Below are 25,758 nucleotides of genomic sequence, written 5' to 3' on the forward strand. Positions count from 1 at the left end.
ATAACACTATAGATGACAGGGAAAGATCAGTTCAGTTTTATACTTGTTGAAAGCTAATAAAAACAGCTAGAAGCTTTAGAGTTTTCATTCTATACTTAACTTATTTTGTGTTTATAGAAACAGTGTGAAATTCTACTTCTGTAGAGAACTTGAGGTTGAGTAACAAATCTGTTAAAAATCCTACATCAGTTGTCCTATAGTTTTAAGCTTTATAGATATGCATTACTACTGAAGATATTGTTTTAAAAAGAACTCTCCAATGCTATACATTATATTGTGCAGCCACTATCCACAATACTGTGCTGGGATTACAACATTTCCACACAAGTCTCCTAACTATTGGGCATTTTCTCTCTATCCTCTCTTTCAACACTGTTGGTGGTAAGGACAGCCTTCACACATTTGATTCAGGCCTGTTGACATATCAGCATCAACAGTTATTTGTAATATTTTGCAATATGTTTACAGTTATTTGACCACATGTTAAAAACTAAATAAATGTCTCAGCATTCACCATTCTGCATGAAAAATTATTAGAGGTGGTAGCAATTTCTACATTCACAGCCAACCCTGGTCATTTCAGAAAAAGTTGTGTCTTGAAGCTAAATTGCAAAAGATAGGAGTAAAGGTTCTTATAGAGGGAAACATGTATTGTAGGTATACATACAAATAGACTTTACAGCAGATGTAGAAGGCAAAGGCCGGTGAATGCAATTGAGAATTCTTAGGCTAAATATCTAATTTATTGGGTATCAAATGTGTAGTGCAGGGGTAGCCATGCTTGGAAGGGTGGGTATCTATATGAAAAATGTTCACATGGGTGCAGCACACTCTTTTAAGGAGACAACCCAGTAAGGCCCCATTAAAAAGTAAGGAAAGTTTGAAAAGTTTAGAGGTCAGTGGTAAGTAATGAAGAATTCAAGAGTCAATAGTAATGCAGAGTTCAGAGGTCAGTAGTGTGTAACGCAGAGTTCAGATGTCAGTAGTAAATAAGAGAGAGTGCAAGGGTCATGGGTAAGTAACACAAAGTTCAAAGGTCAGTAGTATGTAATACATAATGGGGTCCGTAGTAAGCAATGCAGAGTGCAGATGCCATGGGTAAGTAATGCAGAGTTCAAAGGTCAGCAGTATTTTGCGCACTATGCAAGGGTCAGGAGTAACTAACACAGAGTTAAGAGGTCAGTATTAAGTAATACAGGGTATAGCGGTCAATATTAAGTAAAGCAGGGTAAAGAGGTCAGTAGTAAGTAATGTTCAGAGCTTAGTAATAAATAATGCAGAGTACAGGGGTCAGTAGTAGGAAATGCAGAGTTAAGAGGTCAGTAGTAACAAAGAGTGCAGGGGTCAGTAGTAAGTATTGCAGAGCTCCAATGTAAGTATTAAATAACACTAATAATAAGTGCAGTGGTCAGTAGTCAACAATGCAGAAATCAGAAGACAGTATCAAATAATGCACAGCACAGGGGTCAGAACTAAGTGATACACAGTTCAGAGGTCAGTAGTATGTAATGCACAATGCAGAGGTCAGGAGTGAGCAACACAGAATTGAGAGGTCAGTAATAAGTAAAGCAGAGGTCAGTAGTGTGTAATGATGAGTGCAGGGATCAGTATCAAGTAACACAAAGTTCAAAGGTCACTAGTAAGTAATGCAGAGTGTAGAGGTCAGTTGTAAGTAACAAAGAGTGAGGAAAATCCACATAGGTCTCCACTCAGCTCTGATTTTACATTGTCCCCCTGATTTGAGATCTGAGAGGTGGCATGGTAGGGACAGGAGCTGCAAGCATGATCCCTGAGTTGATCTGAATTGAAGGGTTGCCAAAGCGTGGTGGAGTGAATGTCTGCAGCAGGTAGCAAGTGAAAATTCACTGGGAGTTAATGGGAAAGCACTGATGGATATTAATGTTCAGTAATATTAATGTTAAACCTTACTGACAAACATTAGTACTGAATATAGGCTGACAACTGTAAATTTTATTATTAAATAAATGTGGCAGATGTTGAAACCTATAAGCTCTAGCTGAAAATGGAAATTTAACTGCATGTGAGTAGCTGAAAAATTGAATTGATCTGGTCAATAAACATGTGGTACATGATCTTGATAACTATGGCAAAAGATCTCAGGTAGTCCTGGCGGCAAATGATAAGCACACTGACTATTTGCTTTATATACTTTAGACTTATGTCCTTAAAGGGTAATCTCACCTTTTATATAATAAAAGAATTAAAGAAAGGTAAAAAAAATGTGCATTTATTATTTTTGTAACACTGGAGCCTGTAAAGCATTGCATGTTCAGCAGAATGCGAGAGCAATGCAAGTCTCCTATGTTCCACCTCTGAAGAAGTGCGTGCGCACGAAACGCGTCAGTGTTTATCATTATTTTTCATAAGAGCGCTGCATTTCTTTTATTTAATGCAAGTCTCCTGCAGACTCTTAATACACTGTCTGCCTGTACCTCTCATGCGGGCAGGCAGTTACTGATTGAAGAATGAATGAACTACAAGAGCACTCACCAGTGCCCTCGCAGTTCATTCAGAACTACAAACCGTCGGCCACAGTGGCTGATGGTAGTTGCAGTTCATTCACACATGACCGTGCTGTTTTTAAATTGTGACAGCAGATCTTCTGTCTGTTGTCACAGGGAGGGGGAATGAGGGGAGAGGTGGCAGGACCTGAAACATATTACATGGAACATGTAATATGTTCCAAAGCTGAACTTAGCCTTTAAGACTACAAACAAGCTTTACATTTTTTGGGGGAAAAAATTAATTATTAAAGCCTTACATAAGTCACAGTCATAGATACTTCAGAAGTATCTATGACTGTGACTTATGATAGGCTTTAATAATATTTAAGTCCCATCACTACTAGCTCCTGTTATGGAAATTGAACAGTGTGTCTAAATATGAATGTGCAGCTCAATGACCAAAAGAGTTTGAACATGTTGTCCAACGCACTCCATAGTCCTAAAAACCTGGTCAGACATTCATCTGTCCTTTTCAGTAATACAAGTCTGTGTTAGGATGCATGTGATGTGGGTGTGGCTGCTACTTAGCTATAGCAGGAACAGCACTGGAATGGTGGGGTAGAAATCACACATCCGCTAAGACAAAAAAGGTATTTTAAGGAATTTACAAGCTAAAAATCAGATAAAAATCAAATTTTACATCAGTTAAAGGCAGTGTAAATTAAAAAAAAAAAGGAGTGACACTTCAATTAGAATTTTAAAAAAGAAAATACAGGAAACAATGCATTACAGACCCGTTCTGCTGTTTTTCAGCAACATTTAAGAGAACATATTTCACCAAGTGCAGACACTCAGAATAGCTTAGCTTTATGTAGGCAAAAAATACCAACAGAGAAATAAAACAAACTATATAAAGAACATAAAACAAAAATAAAATTAACAACTTACAAGGATTTCCAATCTCTTTTTCTGTTTTCTGCTCATGGGTTCTGGGTGAAAGAGGGTAAATTGGGCCTTAAAAAGAAACAAAAATAAGAAACAAAAAAAAAAGAAAGAAAGAAGAGGATACAAAAATCAAATAAATGAAATGAACAGATGTAAAATAATAAAAATAATCATGGGTATAAATATGGTGTAAGTAAAGGTAAGCAGGGATAAGAGATTGCAGACACTATGCAAGCTTAATACCGCACTGGTATCGTTTGCTTCTCTGCAGTTATTAAGCAAGCAGAATGAAGTGCAGAACCATTCTTTTTCCAAACTCACTCACTGTGGAAAGTCTAAATACTTTCTATTGTGGAACATAAGCGTTAATGGATCTATTTTATTTCGGATGTCAAAGGCTTTTTTATGCTTGCCATATGCCTGAGTGGTAATAAATGTGTTCAGTGGCACTATGCAGATAGAGTTTTGGTTGAATACCATTTGAGAAAGTGTCTTAAGGCTTTGTTTATTGGTTCTTGTTGTAGCAAATCTATTGGGATTTTTTTGTGAGCATATTCATCCATATGAATGGAGAGCTACAGTCACAGCATACACTTTCATTTTATAACATTAGCATTGTAATAGCAATACAAGCAATAGTTATTTTTAACAATCCAATATAAGCTTACTTGTAAAATCTCCTTTCATGTTGTGAGTTCTCCCTGTCTGCTGGCTCTCTCTTTCAACAAATTTCTGGATTCCCTGTATGCTTTGCAGCTTCTCCCCTGCACATTCTTTTGGTTTACTTTCAATTGCTAAGGATTCCTGTGCTGACTCCTGAAATGCCTCCTCTTAGCACCTCTGTATTTCAGAAGGCAGGCTCTGCAAAATACAGTATCTCACGGAAGTCAGTACACCCCTCACATTTTTGTAAATGTTTTCTTCTATCTTTTCATGTGACAACACTAAAGAAATGACACTTTGCTACAATGTGAAGTAGTGAGTGTACAGCTTGTATAACAGTGTAAATGTGCTGCCCCCTCAAAATAACTCAACACACATCCATTAATGTCTATATCGCTGGCAACAAAAGTGAGTACACCCAAGGGGCGGACTGACAACTCATGGGGCCCCCGGGCAATAGGGGATCATGGGGCCCCTGTGTCCTTGCCCAAACTCAAAAAAGCCTATGAAAAAGGTACCAGGGGCATCTCATGGGGCCCCCTACTGACCCCAGGCCCTCGGGCAGTGCCCGAGTTTCCAAATGTTCAGTCCACCCCTGTTACACCCCTAAGTGAAAATGTCCAAATTGGGCCCAAAGTGTCAATATTTTGTGTGGCCACCATTATTGGAGTCCACCTCCACTCCTCCATGATGACAGAACGGAGCTGGTGGATGTTAGAGACCTTGCACTCCTCCACCTTCCGTTTGAGGATACCCCTCATATGCTCAATAGGGTTTAGGTCTGGAGACATACTTAGCCAGTCCATCACCTTTACCCTCAGCTTCTTTAGCAAGGCAGTGGTCGTCTTGGAGGTGTGTTTGGGGTCGTTATCATGTTGGAATACTGCCCTGTGGCCCAGTCTCTGAAGGGAGGGGATCATGCTCTGCTTCAGTATGTCACAGTACATGTTGGTATTCCTGGTTCCCTCAATGAACTGCAGCTCCCCAGTGCCGGCAGCACTCATGCAGCCCAAGACCATGACACTCCCACCACCATGTTTGACTGTATGCAAGACATACTTGTCTTTGTACTCCTCACCTGGTTGCCACCACACAGTAATCCAGGTCCTTAGTATGCTTGCCTTCAGCAAACTGTTTGTGGGCTTTCTTGTGCATCATCTTTAGAAGAGGCTTCCGTCTGGGATGACAGCCATGCAGATCAATTTGATGCAGTGTGTGGCGTATGGTCTGAGCACTGACAGGCTGACCCCCCACCCCTTCAACCTCTGCAGTAATGCTGGCAGCACTCATACGTCTATTTCCGAAAGACAACCTCTGGATATGACGCTGCTGAGCACGTGCACTCAACTTCTTTGGTCAACCATGGCGAGGCCTGTTCTGGAGTGGAACCTGTCCTGTTAAACCAGTGTATGGTCTTGGCCACCATGCTGCAGCTCAGTTTCAGGGTCTTGGAAATCTTCTTATAGCCTAGGCCATCTTTACGTAGAGCAACAATTCTTTTTTCAGATCCTCAGAGAGTTCTTTGCCATGAAGTGCCATGTTGAACTTCCAGTGACCAGTATGAGAGAGTGAAAGCGATAACACCAAATTTAACACACCTGCTCCCCATTCACACCTGAGACCTTGTAACACTAACGAGTCACATGACACCAGGGAGGGAAAATGGCTAATTGGGCCCAATTTGGACATTTTCACTTAGGGGTGTACTCGCTTTTGTTGCCAGCAGTTTAGGCATTAATGGCTGTGTGTTGAGTTATTTTGAGGGGACAGCAAATTTACACGTTTATACAAGCTGTACACTCTCTATTTTACATTGTAGCAAAGTGTCATTTCTTCAGTGTTGTCGCATGAAAAAATAGAATAAAATATTTACAAAAATGTGAGGGATGTACTCACTTCTGTGAGATACTGTATGTGACAAGGTGCATACTCACAGGGTAGAGTGAATATATGTCACAAAATTCAAGGAAGCAAATGCATGGAATTCTTCAAAATGTATGTTTTCAAACTTCAAGGTTGTTCAGATTAATAATATAATTGCTTAAGGTTATTGAAGAGGTATTAGTGCAATTGTAACAAAAACAATTGAGTACTGTCCATGTTAACTACTTTTTATTTTGCACTAACATCCAAGTTTTCAAGACAAGCTTTCAGGGTGTGCCCACTGCTTTATGGTCCAAGCAATCTAACTAATCATGTTACAACTACATGAACTTTGAATAAGAGTGTGCATCTCAAAAGCTTGTCCTGAAATTTGAATGTTAATGCAAAATAAAAAATTATCAAAAGTACTGTTTTTGCTAGAAATATTTGAAATTAAACTGTAAATAAATAGATGATTTTAAATTTTGTTCATAAATACACTTTTAAGATGCTGGTATGCTGCCTATGCTGCATTCAGTTACCATAAAAGTATTACTAGAAGCAGAGTGATCTGTGCAGGTTTCAAATAATGTGCCAAAGTAGAATATACTGTAAGTTTGTAAGCTCTTTTGAGCAGGGGCCTCCCAGCCCTCTTGTCTTGAAATGCATTGCAATTGCACTTCTTATTGTTATAAAATGCCATGAAAACTGGTGATATATAAATCCTGTAAAATAATAGTAATATCTTTTCAGTACATTGACCTACCTCAAGTTGTGAGATAAAAATATCTAGCATGTGGTTTGGAAGGGTCTCTGCAATCTGAGTGCTCTCTTTTGGATTCTATATGTGGGCAATTTGACAAAAGCTGTGTTTGTGTGTGACTTGGGTAATTTGGAAGCAAGTCAAAATGTAAACTACCAAATAAAATCACAATTCTACTTCACTGTTTAGCAGAATCTAACTTTCCCTAGAGTAATTTACAATATGATGGCACAGGTGTAGGATATTTAGGGTTCCCATAAGCCATCTCACATTCAAAATGTTAAATATGTAATTTTTAATATTCCAGATTCTTGGTGTTCCCCATCTGTGAATCAACCGTCATTAGCTCCCTATATCTCTTTGCTCCAAATGAGGCGCAGAAAATAGCCGAACTCCATGCTTATTTTGGCCTTAAAACAAAGCTAATCATAAGATCTTACATGTACAGGGGTGAATTTATTAGTCCATCTAGAGTCCAGATATTTTTTCTATTCAAATTTACCAGCTATTTTGGTTGAAATATTTTCCAAGGCTAAACATTGAGCTTTTATGTGCTTTATGGGTCACAATATTTACCTTGGTTCAAAGTGGAAAATGGCCAAATCCTTTTTCATTTTAACAAAATTTATGAAGAGTTACCAGCATGTGGCAATAGCAACCACTGTGACAATCGTTTATTTGACCTTTGAGGCAGCCATCTAAAATTTGGACAGTCCATGCAGGCAAACAGCGGCAATAATAATAATAATAATAATAAAAAAAAAACTGTTAAATTTCATCTGTAGCCTCGAATATCGAGCACTGTTTAACTCACTTGGGGGTTTATTTATAACAGAGTGCAGATATCGCTCTCCATTATACGCCTCTTAGTTGCTCCCCACCGAGGCTTGTGTTTTGCAATCCATTCATAAATTGCAGTCCATGGTATGGAGCCTTGTCAATGATTTTTTTTCTGCTACATGCAGTAGAGAGAACCCAATGACTGGAGGAGAGGCTTTCTTCACAGCATTCTATTCTGTTTTCTTATTCAGTATATTAGCACCATTGGGGCACCAAAGCTAGCAGATTGCTCAGTGCATTTGTAAAATACATCTCTGTACTTTATAAATGAGCCTTTTTTTAAAGCAGTGGTATGGTCATGGTGAGATCATACTGCTGTTTTTTAAATGGACCTCTTATTCACTGCAAAGTTGTGAATTGTGTGCATTTTACATATATATTTAGATATTTGGCTTTTACAATTAGCAGCCAGTAAGCGTTCACTTTCACTTTATAACCTGTTTTGAAAAGTTGACAGCTAAAATCTCACAACTTATGTACTTTACTGTCAATTTTATATTTATCCATGGATACACCTAAAACATACAAATGAACTGTGTTTATCAGTGTTAATAACACAACTGCAAAGGAAACCCCATGAAGTTTTCAGTATTTTGATTTCTATGTCCAGCTGAAAATCACTATATAATATGATGATTTTTCATGAACAGAAATAGATCTTGTTGCTAGATAACTGATATATTCATTCATCTAAGCTTAAGGCTAACCATGAATATGCCATTATTAAAGGTGTCAGGGTCTTTACTGCCGCTGTAAAAATATATGTTTAATCATCAAAGGAGCACATGTGGTGTGCACATCCATAATTAATCCCTGCATAATAATTACATGATAATTAAGACAGGCAAGTGCCTTAATGACACACATGAACAAAAATAATCTAACCAGGAGAGTATTGAGATTCTTGACAATTCCTTTGTGTTCTTTTTAGCAAATTCATGAACTAGCATGGACAAGGTTGTCATCTTGAAACTAGCAGAAGTATAACAAACTAACAGCTAATTGATTCATGCTAATTACATAAAAAAGTAGCAGCTGGCCTTCCTGTGATAATGAAGTTAGGGAAAATGTTGCCACACTGCATTCCAGCAGCAGGTAATAGGGATCCACTATACACATTATACTCATCAGGATATTACACTGTATAAATAACAGCCTCATGTCATTTGGTATACACAGTGATGTAGTTTTGAAATTGTACATTAGATAACAATTCATTATAGCACAAAGAAACAAGACAATAAACTCTAGAGTGGTGAAGGCCTAGCTGAATAGTTTATAATGCCAAATAAGCTATAGCTGCTGGCTTCAAAGGAATTAGTGCAGCTCCTCAGCTGATGGAAGGAATATCTATAGTAATGTAAAGGAGACACAGAGGCACAGAGGGCGCTTCTAAGTACAACAGAATACATCATTTATTAGTAAAAAATATAATAAACTAGCCACTCACATGAAGTAGGGACAAAAGCACATATCAAGCTTAAAAGTCATCATCAAAGAGGACCTAGGTTGACTGAAGCTGATGGGAGCAACACCACCAGTGTTAGGAGATGCACAAGCTCAAAACCAATGACATCAGACCCTGGAGGGTGTGGAGGGGATGTGGCTACGCATTTCAAGATGGCAACACCTCTTTTTCAATTCTGTCATGATGACATTGAAACATGTAGCCAGGCCCCCTCCACACCCTCCAGTGTCTAATGTCATTGGCCAAATTCCCATGCTGTCACACTGGCTCCTGAGCTGATGTTTTTGAGCTTGTGTTTCTCCTAACACTGGCGGTGGTTCTCCCACCTGCTTCAGTGACCCAGGCTCTCATGGATGATGGCTTTTAAGCTCGACATGCGCTTTTATTCCTACTTCATGTGAATTACTAATTAGTTTTTTTTTGGGGGGGGGTGTTTACTAATAAATTATTCAATGTGCTGCACTTAGAAGTGCCCTCTTATGTCTCCTTAAATTGTACATTACTGTATTCCTGATCTCTCACCTTTATGTAACTGCACAGTTACTTCTAACAGTGCACAGTTGACTTCTAACAAAAGTTAGAAGTCAACAGTACATTGAAAAATTTTGTTCAGTGCTGTGCCACCTTGGTGTTATGAATTACTTTCTTTTGAACTTACTGGACATTTGAGTTTTTCCAATATAATTAACTTTGATACTATAGGGATATTTACTAAAACTAGAAAACTCAGAATCTGGTGCAGCGGTGCATGGCAGCCAAACAGCTTCTAACTTCAGCTTGTTCAGTTAACCTTTGACAATAAAACCTGGAAGCTATTTGGTTTCTATGCAGAACTGCACCAGATTTTGCACTCTCCAGTTTAGCTAAATCTCCTCCAATGTAATTTGCTATGATCATCTTCTAAAACATTTAAATATTTAGTGTATCTTCCTCTGTGTCCTTTACACAAAATAGATTTTCCTCCCGAGGCCGAGACTCCTCCTCACTTTATTTGACTCACTGTCTGCTCATCATTGTAATTGGAGGCCTCAGTGACCAATAATAAGGCTCACATTACTTCATGGTTGTTTTATTTCAAACAGTAGGGATGAACTTGACATAAGTCCAAACCTGCCTGGACTGGGAAGCTGTCAAAGCCAACAGCCAATCATAGATGGTGGAGACATTCCTTGTTCCGCAGCTGCATGTATGCAAGGACTGAATGATTGCCAGATGGCCTTGACAGGGTCTCAGCAGATTAGCTCAGGCAGGTTTGAACTCTTGTCCAAACCTACCTGAGCTCATCACTGCTTGTAAACATGCAAGCATAAAATTAAAAAAATAACCTCAAATAGACCAGAATAAAACCCCTTATTTTCAACAAAGCTAAGCACCAATGAGATTTGAAAGGTCACATGGCTAAAAAGAAAGATCCTTATTCATGTTGTGAATTTAACCTTTTATAGTTTAATTTATATGTATAATACACTTATATATCAGGTGTTAAAACATTTTCAGCCATAGGAGATGCACTATAAAAGTGTCCTAGTAGAAAAGACACCTTGAAAGTGTCCTAGTAGTTCATAACCAATATTTTGGCTTTGGCAATATTTTGTGATGTTATTAGATATTTCAAATTTCTAGTCTATAATGGTTAAGCCATGTATCCTGGGTCTTCAGCTTGACACTAATAAATTAGATGGGTTCTTAGGAAATTATGGTTCTTTACATTTTACAGGGTGATATATGTGAGAGAGCATTGTATTTCATTCTTGCTTCACTGATGCGGCTAGTGCTTTAGTTTACTTCAAAAGATGGCTGCAGTATTTGATTACCTGATTACTGACTTGCATACAGTGGGTTGACATATGTTTCTTAGCAAATGCTTTACCTAAGCTTTTAATTGATTAAAAGATAAAAAGCATCTATTAATCATTTCTTATTGAACCACTGAACATAAGTTTTAATGGGCTGCCATACTTCAAAGGGGTACGCCAATTATCATTAAGCTCTATATGATAAAGTAAATGGAAATGCATCTTCACCTTGGAAAATCACATTGTGTACAAAACGTCCAATTCAAAATCAAGCAAATTGAAAAAAACATATTTACTATTTACGCTGCTGGAAATTATGACATAATAGTTGCAAAAAAAAATCTCAAATGCTATTCCAGGTAGAAGAACCACTGTATGAAATTGAAAGTATTAGAGCTACAAGTTGTTTCTGTCTATCCACTGCATGTGTATTTACTTAGACTACCACACGCAGTCCAAATATCTGGAATTATGGAAAGGTGACAGCACAGGAGGCTGGGATAAAACGAATTTGTGCCTGTTGAATTAACATAAAGTATGACTGCTTGTAAATACACAATCTTGCATATTTTATCATTTCCCACTGCCCTATTTTAAAGTGCAGATGCATTTTATGAAAAATCCACAATAGGGCATAATGATGAGTCAATGATCCTCTAGCAAATTGTGCTTAGAATCAAATAGAGAATATACTGTGTTCTAGAGAACAGGAAGTTCATTCATCAACAGAGGCCTGGCAGTCACAATGGGCTTGGAGGAGAATGAGATCTTCCTGCTGGGGTGATAGACAATAAAGAGAATAAGGGTTTCTCAAAGGGATTATATTTTTGTATCATTATTTATATCATTGGGCCTCCTGCACATTGGCCATTTAGCCCCAGTGCATGAGGCTCTGGGGTTTAGCTGTGGCTAGAGGGTACAGGTACACCATCCAGTCCAGCTTTCTGCAGCCTTTTATAGATCATGACAGTCTGACAGCTGCTGCGGCTGTACAGGGCTGGGCAGTGAACTCAGTGGTACTTCTATTTAGTGCTGTATGCTCCCAGGAATGAATGTCTAGGACAGAGACTGCTTGTGTTCCAGGCATTCGTCTCTGGGTGCATACTGCCCTAGACATACATTCCAGCCAGGGCCAGCAACAGCAGCTGTCAGACTTTCATAGAGCTTAACAGCCTGCCAACAGCTGGACTGGATGGTGCACCTATGCCCTCCAGCCACAGCTAAACACTAGAGTCCCATGCATAGGGGCTGAACACCCAGTGTGCATGAGGCCTTATTTGTACCACTTATGTGTATCATTATTGGGATTTGTCAGACAGCGCAATCAGCCTATAAACTTGACTTTTCATTACTGCAGTTAATTTAACCTCTTCCCTACCGCGCTATAGCCGGCTACAGTGCAGTTGTCTAGTTCTGGGACGGCGTCCATGGACGTAATTCCACAACACGCCCCCTGAGCACCCCCAGGGGCCGCACCAGGCGCCACCGGTGACCGCTGTGTCCTATGAACACAGCTGATCATGTGATATGGTAAACAGCCAATCACAGCGGCCTTTTACCATGTGATCAGCTGTGTCCAATGACACAGCAGATCACCGGGTAAATACAGTTGCCAGTTATTGGCTAAACTTTCCTCACGCTGTCCCAGAATGAAGAAAGTACTGCTGATAACCGGCAATTGTCAGAGAAGTGATCGGCACTGAACATCAGGGCACTGATCATCAGTGCCCTGATGATCAGTGCCCAGCAGTGCCACCCACCTGTGCCATCCACCTGTGCCCATCAGGGCCACCCACCTGTACCCATCAGGGCCACCCACCTGTACCCATCAGTGCCACCCACCTGTGCCCTGCAGTGCCATGCACCTGTGCCCATCAGTGTCTCCCACTTGTGCCCAGCAGTGCCATACACCTGTGCCCAGCAGTGCCACCCATCAGTGCCACCCATCAGTCCTGCCCATCAGTGCCACCTATCAGTGCAGCATCATCAGTGCCAGCTCATCCATGCCGCTTATCAATGCCACCTATCAGTGCTCCTATCAGTGCCTCCTATCAGTACCCATCAGTGCTGCCTATCCGTGCCACCTCATCAGTGCCCATCAGTGCCGGCTATCAGTGCCCATTAATTCTGCCTATCAGTGCAGCCTCATCAACGCACATCGGTGAAGAAGAAACATTACCTGTTTGCAAAATTTTATAATAGAAACAAAGAAAAACTTTCTTTTTTCAAATTTTTTGCTCTTTTTTTGTTTATAGAGCAAAAAATAAAATGCCCAGTGGCGATTAAATATCACCAAAGAAAGCTCTATTTGTGTGAAAAAAATTATAACAATTTCATATGGGTACAGTATTGCATGACCGCACAATTGTCATTAAAACTGCGACAGCGCTGAAAGCTGAAATTTAGCCTGGACAGGAAGGGGGTAAAAGTGCTCGGTAGGTAAGTGGTTAAGCTAGGTCTTGTCCCAGCCTCTGCCTGTGATTGGACAGCGAAGCAGCAAACTGATGAGCTCATCTCTCTGTCATTCTGTTCCCTCTTATTAGCATGTTCCTTGTTGCATATGAGTACTAGAGAACATCTGATTGGCTCCTTGGGCTGCTTCTTCCTTTCCCAGTCCAAATCTTCCAGGTTGCATGAAGCCAGTACCAAGTCACATTCATGTATCTACACTAGTTGCTTTTAAAAACAACCATAACAGTGCTTTAATGAACACATTTCTGCATGAATATGTGTTTTGGCTATCTGCCTGGATTTCAGCTTCCCAATGGGGTGTGCTATTAAATATACTAGAAATAAGATGTGCTATACTAGAATAGAAAACCCAGAAAAACATTGGATTTATGTCGTAATGCCTAATTCAACAAAGCTGCTGCATCCTATTACCTGCTTTATTAGATCAGTGTGATAATTACATGAAAATGCCGGAATATTATACATGAGTATAACTGCAGCCTGATCAGGGATGATTAGCCAAATATTCAGGAGTTTGACTAGCTTACACTGGAGTTACTTCAACATTTTATAATGAGAATGCACAGTAATAACAATTCAGTATAATAAAACGCTAAAGATGTCAGACTCCCCGGGGCAGCAATAAATAGATTGGGATGCTCAGGCAACCCCAGAGTACGCAGCATGGAATTCTAAAGTTCATTCCAAACTCTTTGATATCCAGTTTCAAATTCATTCTCTGCATGACTGCAGCATGCAACTGGCCAAAGACTATAAAACGGATAAGAGCGCCACAAGCAGATTTTGATGTGGCGGCAAGCGGAAAACACAATCTCTCAGTATAAACTGCAAACTCATCTTGTGCGTACAAATTCAAGACTCATTGCATTATGATCCAAAATAACCCGGGGGGGGGGGGGAATATTTCTAAAAGCATTGATTCTGATACTCACCAAAAATTCACTGCATGGGAAATTTCCAGGTGTTTTAAATGATACTGATTTATTCACCACTGGTGAATGTTTGGTAAAAGTCAAATTCACTGCTTTAGACCTCGTGCACATGGATTTATTTATTTATTTCAGGAACTTATATAGTGCCGTCAATTTACGCAGTGCTTTACATATATATTGTACATTCACATCAGTCCCTAACCCTCAAGGGGTGTACAATATAAGGTCTCTAACTTACATTCATACATACACATACTACGGCCAATTTAGACAGGATCCAATTAACCTACCAGCATGTGTTTGGAGTATGGGAGGAAACTGGAGTACCCGGAGGAAACCCAAGCAGGCACAGGGAGAACATGCAAACTCTAGGCAGGTGGTGCCATGGCTGGGATTCGAACCAACAACCAGGTGGAAGTGCTAACCATTTAGGCACTGTGCTGCCCATGGATGATTACATGCAATGCGGTAGAGCCTGACTTGATTCACAGTGTTAAAGCTTCTGGTGTCAGCCTGATTTGGGATGACATAGGACTTTGGGAGGTTAACATAAAGATACATTTCAAAATGTTATTATTATTATACAGTATTTATAAAGCGCCAACAGCGCTGTACATTACAATGGGAGACAATACATGAGACAGTACAATAACAATACAATGCGATACACAAGGGGTTCGAGGGCCCTGCTCCTTGGAGCTTACAATCTAGGAGGGAGGGGATAGTGGTACAGGAGGAAAAGCTGTGGGGGGTGGAGTGGTAAGAAGAGTGGAGGAGATTGGCAATTAGCAGGGGCAGGGTAATTCTATTAATATTTTAAAAAAATATGTTTTTTATATTAAGTACAGTATAAGTGACTGTGCTGTGCAGTGCCAAATCTTCCTAGTGGTAAATGCTCATGCACTGTGTAGTATCACATAAAATCATGTAATAAAGTGAATTAGATGGACATGCGTATATCCTATGTATTTATGTCCAAACATAGAACATGCATAGAACGTATGTGTTTATGTTAGCACAATATATCTAGACCTATGACTAAACTAAATCTTATAAGAAGGTATGTTCAGTGGACAAGCATGTATCATAGGAGTATATGCCAACTCCTCTCTATGCATTACGTAATTAAGTCTTGTGACTTCATCAGGGGTTCTCCTGATGAAGTCACATGACTTAATGACATTCAGCGTAGGGAGGAGTTAGTGATATCACGCTGTACAAACAGGAAGTACACAGTTGGCCATTTTGTTGGTTGGTTTTAACTACACAAGCCTGTATTCCATGTGCACTGGATCTGTGCACCAAAAAAGCTGAGTGTATTATAATCTTTTCAATAAATGGTGAGTTTTAAGCAGAGACCACTATATTTGCTTCTTTGTTCCAAGTTTATTGAAAACATTCCACCAAGGATTACTGAAGATGGAGATGGATTGAGAAGCCCCAGTAACCTGCAGGAAACCATTGCTCTTGTGACATACAGTAGGTGACCCCACTACAAGGGGCAGGCGCATGAGACCTTGTTGTGAGGTCTATCAAACAAGATGAGAGCATATTACTGTCAGTGGATGGGTATCTATATGTGGTGATCATATAAATGAAGATTTTAGAAATGAAGAGCACAACATGTACTGTAGTACATATTTGATTGATTGCATGGTTGGATTTTTGGACATAGAGGATCTTTGTGAAAATATATGGACACTTAGAATTTACCATTATTTTATGTGTTGTAGTTCTGAGTGTGGATTGTTTTATATATATATGATGATGCGTTAAACGCATATATTTAATGCATGATTTTATAATTTGATATATATGCATATGATACGTGCATGTCCACTGAACATAATTTATTATAAGATCTAGTTTTATGTTTTTTATGTTTTGTAGTTATGGGTATGGATTGTTTCAGATATACAGTGATGAGTTAAATGAATATATTTTACACATGATTCTATGTTTTGACATATATGCCTATGAAACATGCATGTCCACTGAACCTTCTTATAAGATTCAGTTTAGATATACATCTAGATATGTTGTGATGACATAAACACATACGTTCTATGCATGTTCTAAGTTTGGACATTAACGCATAGGATATACACATGTCCACCTAATTCACTTTATTATATGATTTTATGTGATACTACACAGCGCATGAGCATTTACCACTAGGAAGATTTGGCACTGCGTGGCACTGAGTCACTTATACTTACTTTTTATTTTTTTGTAGGAACTAACATTAGTTATATATAGTTTTTACATATTTTTTTCTTTCATTAGTTTGCACTGTTTTAGGGTGATTGTGCTGATGTTTTTTCACTATTGTATTCTTAATATTTTTTATATTATTTTTTTCCCTTTAGTTTTGAGTAGAGTTGTGAAGGGTTAGAAACTCTGTCAGGTTTTTTTCTGTTTGTGTACCCACTGTTTACTCTTGGTGTGTGCCTTGATGACTATTGTCACCAGCACTGAAAATGATGGAAAATCCTCAATTTTTAGCTGACACTGAAAAAAGAAACAGCAGGAAACTGGGGACACCACTTCCAGTGATAGACCCCTAAAAGGGAATTTCCCTTGTATTGGTGAGATTTTCTCCTATTCTCAGTTCTGTCTATGGGACAAGAAGTGAAAGTTATTCACCCTAACCTAGTGGTTAAAGGCCTATTTACACCAGTGCAACCCACTGCGGTGCATTTTAAACTCATTATGTTGCAAGTTAACATATATTACATCAAGACAGCTTAATTAATAGACTGCCAAATGTACCACAACCAGGGGCGGACTGACCATTTGGAAACTCGGGCACTGCCCGAGGGCCTGGGGTCAGTAGGGGGCCACATGAGATGCCCCTGGTACCTTTTTCATAGGCTTTTTTGAGTTTGAGCAAGGACAGAGGGGCCCCATGATCCCCTATTGCCCAGGGGCCCCATGAGTTGTCAGTCCACCCCTGACCACAACATATTTAAAATCATACCAGCTGCATTTTTGTAATGTTCTTCACTGCAACACATGATAGTGCATTACTGTGCAGTGCATTGCAATGCAGGTTTATTGTGGATGTGTGTTGGAGTGTCAATCAAAATGGATGATACCGCAGGACACTAAGGCACATTACTGTGCACTGTGATAACCTGCGCGTTTTAGCAACACAATGGTATAAACAGGCTATGAACCATTCATTACTTGTTCCAAAAACTAAAAGAAAAATCTTTGATATTATTCAGTGAGTAAAGAAAAAGGGGGTTTTAACAGAATTCTCACTTTGTTGCATAATAGGAAAGAATTGTTGCTGTGCTTTCATAACAAACCTGCTGTTACACAGCTTTACTTTAAAGTGTTTCTTTTTTTTTCTTTACAAAATATTAACATTATAAAAAGAAAAAAGTGTTATACATTTGTGGTTAGCACTCCAAAGATTAGATGTACCAGTCATTCTTATTGTGCTGTTACTTAAAATCACAAAAAATATTGGCTTCACTGTGCATGTCTAGACATTTTTAAATGTATGGTCTATTGTTGACTATCACCGATATACAGCCTTTTTGTGATTATAGGCTACATGTTTCCATGGTAACTAATAATGTTAACATTTGTTCATTAAATGACTACTAAATCTAAGGACAAAGCTACATTTTAAAAGAAATAGCAGAAAACAAGATTCACAGATCTATATCTTTAGGTTTTTAACTTTCTGGTAAAAATTCTAGAGGTAGAGAACGCAGGGATTTGTAATTTTTTTTCTTGCAATGTGAAGCAAGAAGAGTACAGGGAAACAACTTTCTCAGTCAATAATAATCTCAAATATATTTTTTGACATGTTCATTATGGGAAGTCTTTCACAGACCTGGGCTGTCCACACTTACATGAATAGTTCAAGATTACCTTTTTGTAAAAACCGTGCATCAAAAGAATAGAGATGTAGGCTGCTGAACACATATGCAAAGCTTAACTTTTCCTGTTAAAGTCAAGCTTGCTCCCATTCCCATCTGCATCTCCAGCCATGCTCTTGGCCCACAATACTGTCTAACGCATTTGACCAACAGGGTGCCTCAGGAAGTGGAAGGAGGTTGGATCAAGACTGACTTTGTCTAATGAGATTTGCATATTTCTTCAGTTGCCAATATCTCTGCATCTATTGATCATTTCACATGCTGTTATTACTGAAGGTATTCTCTGCTTATACATTTTCTCATTGTATGCTACTTTGAACTGCCTATTTTTGTCTGAGGTTTACTTTTACATACGTTCCAAGTCTCCTGATTTGGGTGGGAAGCTCATAACTACTCTTTCTCCCAAGCTTGAAAGCTACATTAATGTCCACACATCTGACTGTCCTTTGCTGTCTATATTTATTGGGATCAACCGGTAGTCTTATAGGCTCAATGACCAACTCAACACCAGATATAAATATTCACTGATATTGCAAAGAATACATGCATCATTTATTCTGTTTATTACAGCAAATATCTTGGATATTTACAGAATGTGAACTTTTAAGTTGCATACAAACTTCAGAAAATGTTGACCTAATCTAGCTGTCTATGGTTGGACTAGGCAATGTTTAATGCTTGTAAACCCTCAGCCTCAGCAGAAATCTTTAGGAAGACCATTCATTCGTCAGGTTAGGAATGTGTGTACCTTAGGCTTTACAAAAGTTGGCTGTTGCATTTGCTCAGTTCTGCTTCCATCTATTATCAATGTAAAATATGCTACAAATCAAGTAGAATATAAATGTAAACCCAGCAAAAGACCTAACCTGCATATAACATACTCTGACCTGAGAACTATATGTCTGCAATATAGAAGGCTAGACTCTGGCAGTTTTAATAGATATGCTTGAATGTGTTCAAGAGTCTCTCTAAAGAGAATGGCATCTTGTCAACATTTGTTGGTATTCTAGTCAATCTGCACACTTCCCCATAGAAGTTCCAGATTAAATGACTCTCTGGCCTTCCTAAGTAGCAGAAATGAACTGCTGCTTAAGAGAGCCTATTCCAGAAAGAACATCAGTTTCAATAAACGTGACAGTCCAGCTTAGCATGAATACCGTAGCGAGCATCAGACAGAAGCTGAATCTCTGAAACATCCTGTAATTACCTGGTATAGTGAATGCCTCAACATCTTCTTATTAAGACTGGATGTAAACTGTCAGATCTCTAATTTTGTAAAAAGCCCTTTGTTGCCATTGCCATTCTTCACAATGTTTTTTTTTGGATTAGAGCAAATGAAAAGGGTATATATTTAAAGGATGATTCCCTATGGTATATCAAAAAGGACATATTAATTATTCATCAGAATTTTCCAGCATATTGGAAGACCACAGTGACCAAGTATATTTTTTGCTTTCCTTATTCCAAGTAAAATCTATTATCATCCATAGAAATTTATAGCCAATATAAAAGAGGTGTGGTAATATATTGGCTTATGGATTGCTACAGATTATGGAGATGTCACTTTGGATACAAGGGATCAACCAATTAGGAAGTCTAACTGCAGCCACAATCCAATTAAATTGTATATTTTTTTAAATATGTAAATATTCTGCATTAAAATGCTTGTTTTTCCACCCTGCTGATGACCCATAGTCATCAGGAGTAAAAATGACACCAATAAATAACAGAAATGAAATGTTTTATTTCTAGCTGGATTCTGATTCTTTGCAGATATAAAAAATAATAGTGCACACTGGTGCAATTTGCATACTGTGCAATTAAACAGACTACAAGAGAAGACACAACTAATTTGAGCGTATGGAGAAATGAGTCCCAAGCCTGTGTTATTTTGTATGAAGAAACAATGAGGAAGTTGCACCAGACTGGTATAAATTCATTAAACATCCAATTATAGTACTACAGTGTAGGAATATACTGTGTCTGGAACATATCGTTTGTAAATACTTTTTGACAGCAGTTGGCAAACAATGATGAAATTAGCCATCGTAAACAGGTTATATTCTATGCTAACATAATTTTGGTTTTAGACTACCATAAGCTGTCTTATTATAAACCTAAGGCTACACTCACAGTCAAATGCATGCATTGCATTGGTGTACATTGTGTTGCATTTAAGTTTACATTTTAACTGACTTGAATGGCAAAATGGCAACACACTCAAAATACAGCATGCATGACTCAAATGCACTCTAAATCTGGCCATAGAAGGTTTTATCATTGCTAGGCGCTATTATCTTGGCTGGTTCAGCATGTATGGGCTGGCCGAATGTACCTAAGTTGATAAACCGATCAACTTGGGTACAACCAGCCTGTCAGAGTTTACATGCGATCATTGCTAGCGGCTATTATCTTGGCTGGTTCAGCAGGGACTGACCGAGATTCAAACCATCAAGGGGCAATGTATGAATGTATCCAAGTTGATCAATCAACTTGGGTAAAACCAGTTTGTTGGATTTTACATGCTATTATTGGTAGCGGCTATTATAGCCACTAGCAGTAATCACTGTTTACTCCCAGCAGGGATGGCTCCCCCCATCAGGAGAACACAATGCCTCCAGGGGATGGATTCCCCCACCAACACAGTCAGTCACAATCGAGTGATTTTCTTTCCTGCAACTTATAGTTACAGGAAAGAAAATTGCTCCATCTATGGCTGTCTTAAGCTTCTAATGCAATTTAAAAGGAGTATTGAGGAGTGAATTTGTGTCTTTAAAAAAGCTGCAAATGCATGTCAACGCATTTTGTGTTAACAATCTCTTAAAGCTGTCTCTACCTAAAACTGATATCTCAGTTTTTGTGCTTCATTGAATCACATAGTTACATAGTGAGTTTGAAAAAGACATCAAGTTCAACCAAAAAATGAATAAATAGAAAACCTCTATACAAATAATCCTATACTAACAGTTGATCCAGAGGCAAAAAAACCTATAAAGCATGGCCTAATTTGCTCCAGCAGGGGAAAAATTCCATCCTGATCCCCCAGGATCAGATTTTCACTGGATCAACAATTTCTGATATTATTATCTATAATTGTTAATGTCCAGTTTTATTTTGTGCATTAAGGAATGCATCCTGCTACCAGGCTGGCCAGAATTAGTTCTTACTTCTCACTGAATTGCATTTTGCCCTCTTATATGGATTCTGTGGCCCGTTATTCCTACAAGAATTCTGACCACCAACTATTGCAAACCAAAGGATTATATCATGTTCTATAGGTTTCACTAGAATATATAGAAAATAAATAATTATGGCTTCTCCAGGCCGAAAGCAAAAACTGCTGTATCACCACTGGTGTCTCCAAAAGACGAATCATTGGGGGATTCAAGTCATTAGTGTCTTCCTCAAATTAAAATCATTGGAGGATTCAAATCACCAGTGGCTTCCTCAAATTAACATTTTAAACTGGCAATATTTAGCATCAGCGGATTTTTTTTTCAGTTAATATCTATTGCACAGGCAATATAATAAAATAATAAAATTCAGTATTATAAGACAAAACATTATATGGCCAAATACAAGATCCACACTGTGTAAGAATAGTAGTCTTTAATAGAACAGACAGTGGTAAGTTGGAAAAAAAAAATAAGGGTTAAACAGAGTAAGAAAAAAACAGCTTACAAAAAGTGTCTTAGTGAAGTAGACAGTTAGGAGGGCTGAAAAAACGGTATGGAAGAAAAAAAACTAAAAACAAAATGAACGTTAATGAAGGTTCTCTGGCTCCAATTTCCAAATATACATAAAAAGGCATTTAACACTCTCTGGGGTTGATTTACTAAAGGCAAATAGACATTTTGCAGTGGAATTTTTCTTTAGCTTAGTGAAGGTGGTGAAGCTCTGCTGACTATCATCCAATTATGAGAAAGCAAAATATTGTTTTAATTTTCCTTGTAAATGATTGAGTATTCTTTGAAAAGTGAATTTTCACAACACTCACAAAGCTAAGTGAAAGTTCTCTTGCAAAGTTAACATTCACTTTTCAATGTGAACATGCTCTACTTTAGTAAACCAACTACACAAAAAAATGGCAACCGTCCCAAAATATAACCAGCCATTGCAGTAAAGTGCACATGGAAGGGCAATGCACATCACAAAACGACAAAGGATTTCCCAGCAAAACTTACCAGCCAGCCAACAAACCAACAGTTTGTGTTAAAGACAGAGCATTTTGTTTGCACACATTTGCAAATACATGCGTAAGCCACAGTCCCGCGTCAAGGGTCCTTTGTATACGGTGGACTTAACTAAAATTTCCAAAGCCTCTATCCTACTATGGATATTTCTGTCCATCCAATCCTGAAATTTACACAGCAATGCCAACACAGCTCTGCTGCAGATAACACTTAACATATATTGTCCCTGCCTTCAGCCTGTGATTGAGCAGTGAAAAAGAAGAAAACATGGTGATAAAGTAATCTCTCTGTTACTCTGCTCTGTACTCCTATTAGCATGTCCCTCTTAGCACAGGAGCAATGCATGGCAACTAACTGGCTCCTTATGTTGCGTAACCTTCTTCCAATCTAGGTCCTGCTTAGCTTTAGCATTGCCAGTCTTTCCAGTGCAGCTTTTTGATGCTATCATGCAATGCCTGAGATGCTCTCACCTTACTTGATGGTGTCTGTATGGCATTTTTTTTTTTAATTTAAAATCCCCATCCAACCAATATTGGCTTTTCAGATGAAACTGTCCTTATTACTCCTTTTCTCTTTTCTGAAAGTCAATGCACTTAGTAACCCTATATTTCTGTTGTTTATAAAAAAAAAATCATTCTACAAGCCTGAATAAAACGGTTTTCTTTTCTTTGATGTGAGTGCAGAAGCGTGTATGATTTTCTCTAACCTATTTTTGATGATCACCAGTTAGCCCCCTTTAGGAGAAGAGTAAATATGAAATGCTCAACTTATTATATAAAAGTGACAAAACTAATGACAGCATCGAGAAATGGAGAGAGGAGGAAAAAATAAAGACAGAGAAAGAGCGAAGCAACTTGTTAGCTTGAGACAGAGCTATAAAGCATGACAAATCAATCTTCTCAGCAGTGATGAATCGTGGAGCAGGATTATACATTTTTTGACTTGTATATAGGAAACCATTAAAATATTACCATTAAACCCAGACACTAAGGAACTGGAAACACCCTGGGGCTAGGAATGTCAATATTCAACTGTGTTTTTTCATTACTGAATTCTGCTACAGAGTTTTATAAAAGAATGATGGTAATGGGAATCTCGCCTGAGCTCATGTCATGTAAATGCATTCAATGAAACAGGCAAATCTAGAAAATACATCTACAATATAATATCCTATTTCCATAAATAGTGGTGCTTATATGTGTTCTATTGAGTTTACTGAATTATGGAGTGTGTCATCTTCCATACAAGAGGGATAGATAACATTAAAAATGATGGCTTCTGGAAAAAGTAAGTAAAACAATATAGATTAAAGGAGATTTCTAGATGAAATGGAAAGCCTTTACAAAGCTTTGGCCCATAGCGCTTCATGTGCCGCAAACTGAACAGTCAGATACAAAAGCACATAAAGAGAAGAGGCACCAGCTGGTGACTACATTGGACATGCCTTCTATAGATCAGACATATTGCAGTGACTCTTCAATGGATGCTGAACTCACAGCATTTTACACAACGTGTTATTTTGCATCTCTATATACAACCACTAAGTGTTGATTTCAGCAGTAAGAGGAAATAATGAAACAAGAAATGGAATGGACCATGTGATTGTTCTTCAATTGACAACTGAAATGGGTCACATAATCTCCTTTGATCTGCAGCTAAGGCTCGTTCATGGGAGTGCTTTGCAGCATCTTGACTGATACACTTTGGTGATTTGTGCCCAGCAGTCTGACATGCATTTGGCTGGCCATAGCTGGAACAATAGTTTGTTTAATCTGTTCTAGCTAACTGCTGAAAAATAATAACTCAATGTTTCCTCCTCATATCATTGGTCGTTGTGCTCTTTAACAAATGTATTTAATAGCATACAGTACATCAGAGATGTTTCATTGTTATGTTACAACAACTATTTGTTAAAACACTGATCTCATTATTTTATGCCTGCAATCAGTTTTAAACCTAAAACCCAGCAGCCACTTCCATAGCTCTATGAAGAAAACTTCATTTTCAAATAATTCTGAAAAAAACATAATACACTATCCACACATAGCACAGATACAAATGCACATAAGGATTTCAGGCTTGGAAAAGTAAAAATCCAGAGATTAATAAGGATCTATGGCATTAGCAAAGAACAAACAAAGCATGCAGCTAGCATTTATCAGTTACACAGACTTGTCCTTACTTAGCATACATAATCCATCAGTGCAGTTTTTTGATTGTAAAACAGGACCATCACAGTCTTTTCCTCCATTTCTAGGTGGGGGATTTGTGCAGTCCCTACGACGCCAATGTGTGCACTCTGTCCCACATGTAGACCATTTACTCCATGCAGTCCATTCTCCATCCTCTGAGAAAAGAAAAATACATACATTAAAAAATCTCAATTTTAATATGATGCAGAAAATTAGAGATACATTTACTTAATGATGGTGATAATTAAATATATTATGTACTGTATATATTATTGCAAAATCCTAAATATAACTTGCACAAATCTAAAAATAGACCAGAAACCACTATACCTTACAAACACCATTGCTATATCAGTGTGTCAGGCCTTCTATACACTCATATGTCCCACAATGCGCTTCTTTAGACTCAGTATATTCCTCCTGTCCTTTTTTGCCATTATCTGCTACTTGTAACAGATGCTGAAGATATAAGATAAAGGCTAAGACAGAGGTCAATATACAGGTGAAACTCAAAAAATTAGAATATCGTGAAAAAGTTAATTCATTTCAGTAATGCAACTTAAAAGGTGAAACTAATATATGAGATAGACTCGTTATATGCAAAGCAAGATAGTTCAAGCCGTGATTTGTCATAAGTGTGATGATTATGGCTTACAGCTCATGAAAACCCCAAATCCACAATCTCAGAAAATTAGAATATTACATGCAATCAATAAAACAAGGATTGTACATAGAACAATATCGGACCTCTGAAAAGTATAAGCATGCATATGTACTCAGTACTTGGTTTGGGCCCCTTTTGCAGCAATTACTGCCTCAATGTGGCGTGGCATGGAAGCTATCAGCCTGTGACACTGCTGAGGTGTTATGGAAGACCAGGATGCTTCAATAGCGGCCTTCAGCTCTTCTGCATTGTTTGGTCTCATGTCTCTCATCTTTCTCTTGGCAATGCCCCATAGATTCTCTATGGGGTTCAGGTCAGGCAAGTTTGCTGGCCAATCAAGCACAGTAATCCCAAGGTCATTGAACCAGGTTTTGGTGCTTTTGGCAGTGGAGGCAGGTGCCAAGCCTGCTGGAAAATGAAGTCAGCATCCCCATAAAGCTCATCTGCGGAAGGAAGCATGAAGTACTCCAAAATCTCCTGGTAGACAGCTGCGTTGACCCTGGACTTAATGAAGCACAGTGGACCAACACCAGCAGATGACATGGCTCCCCAAATCAACACCGACTGTGGAAACTTCACACTGGACTTCAAGCAACTTGCAGTGTG

General features: G+C 38.5%; 1 protein-coding gene across 4 annotated transcripts in view; it reads right to left on the minus strand.

Moving 5' to 3' along the window:
* The window catches only part of UNC5C (unc-5 netrin receptor C), a 489,123-nt gene that overhangs the window by 61,065 nt on the left and 402,300 nt on the right, over nt 1–25,758 (minus strand). For 2 of the 4 annotated variants that reach the window (XM_089691638.1, XM_089691639.1), the window contains 2 exons: nt 24,479–24,643; nt 3,414–3,479 (listed from right to left, as the gene is read on the minus strand). In XM_089691638.1, the coding sequence (XP_089547764.1) occupies nt 3,414–3,479; nt 24,479–24,643 (231 nt within the window). The remainder of the gene's footprint in view (nt 1–3,413; nt 3,480–24,478; nt 24,644–25,758) is intronic. The other 2 variants (XM_089691640.1, XM_089691641.1) reach the window with 1 other exon arrangement.

Source organism: Staurois parvus, unplaced genomic scaffold, assembly GCF_062004578.1.
Source record: "Staurois parvus isolate SC_StPar_1 unplaced genomic scaffold, SC_StPar_1.0 ptg000566l, whole genome shotgun sequence".
NCBI lineage: Eukaryota > Metazoa > Chordata > Amphibia > Anura > Ranidae > Staurois > Staurois parvus.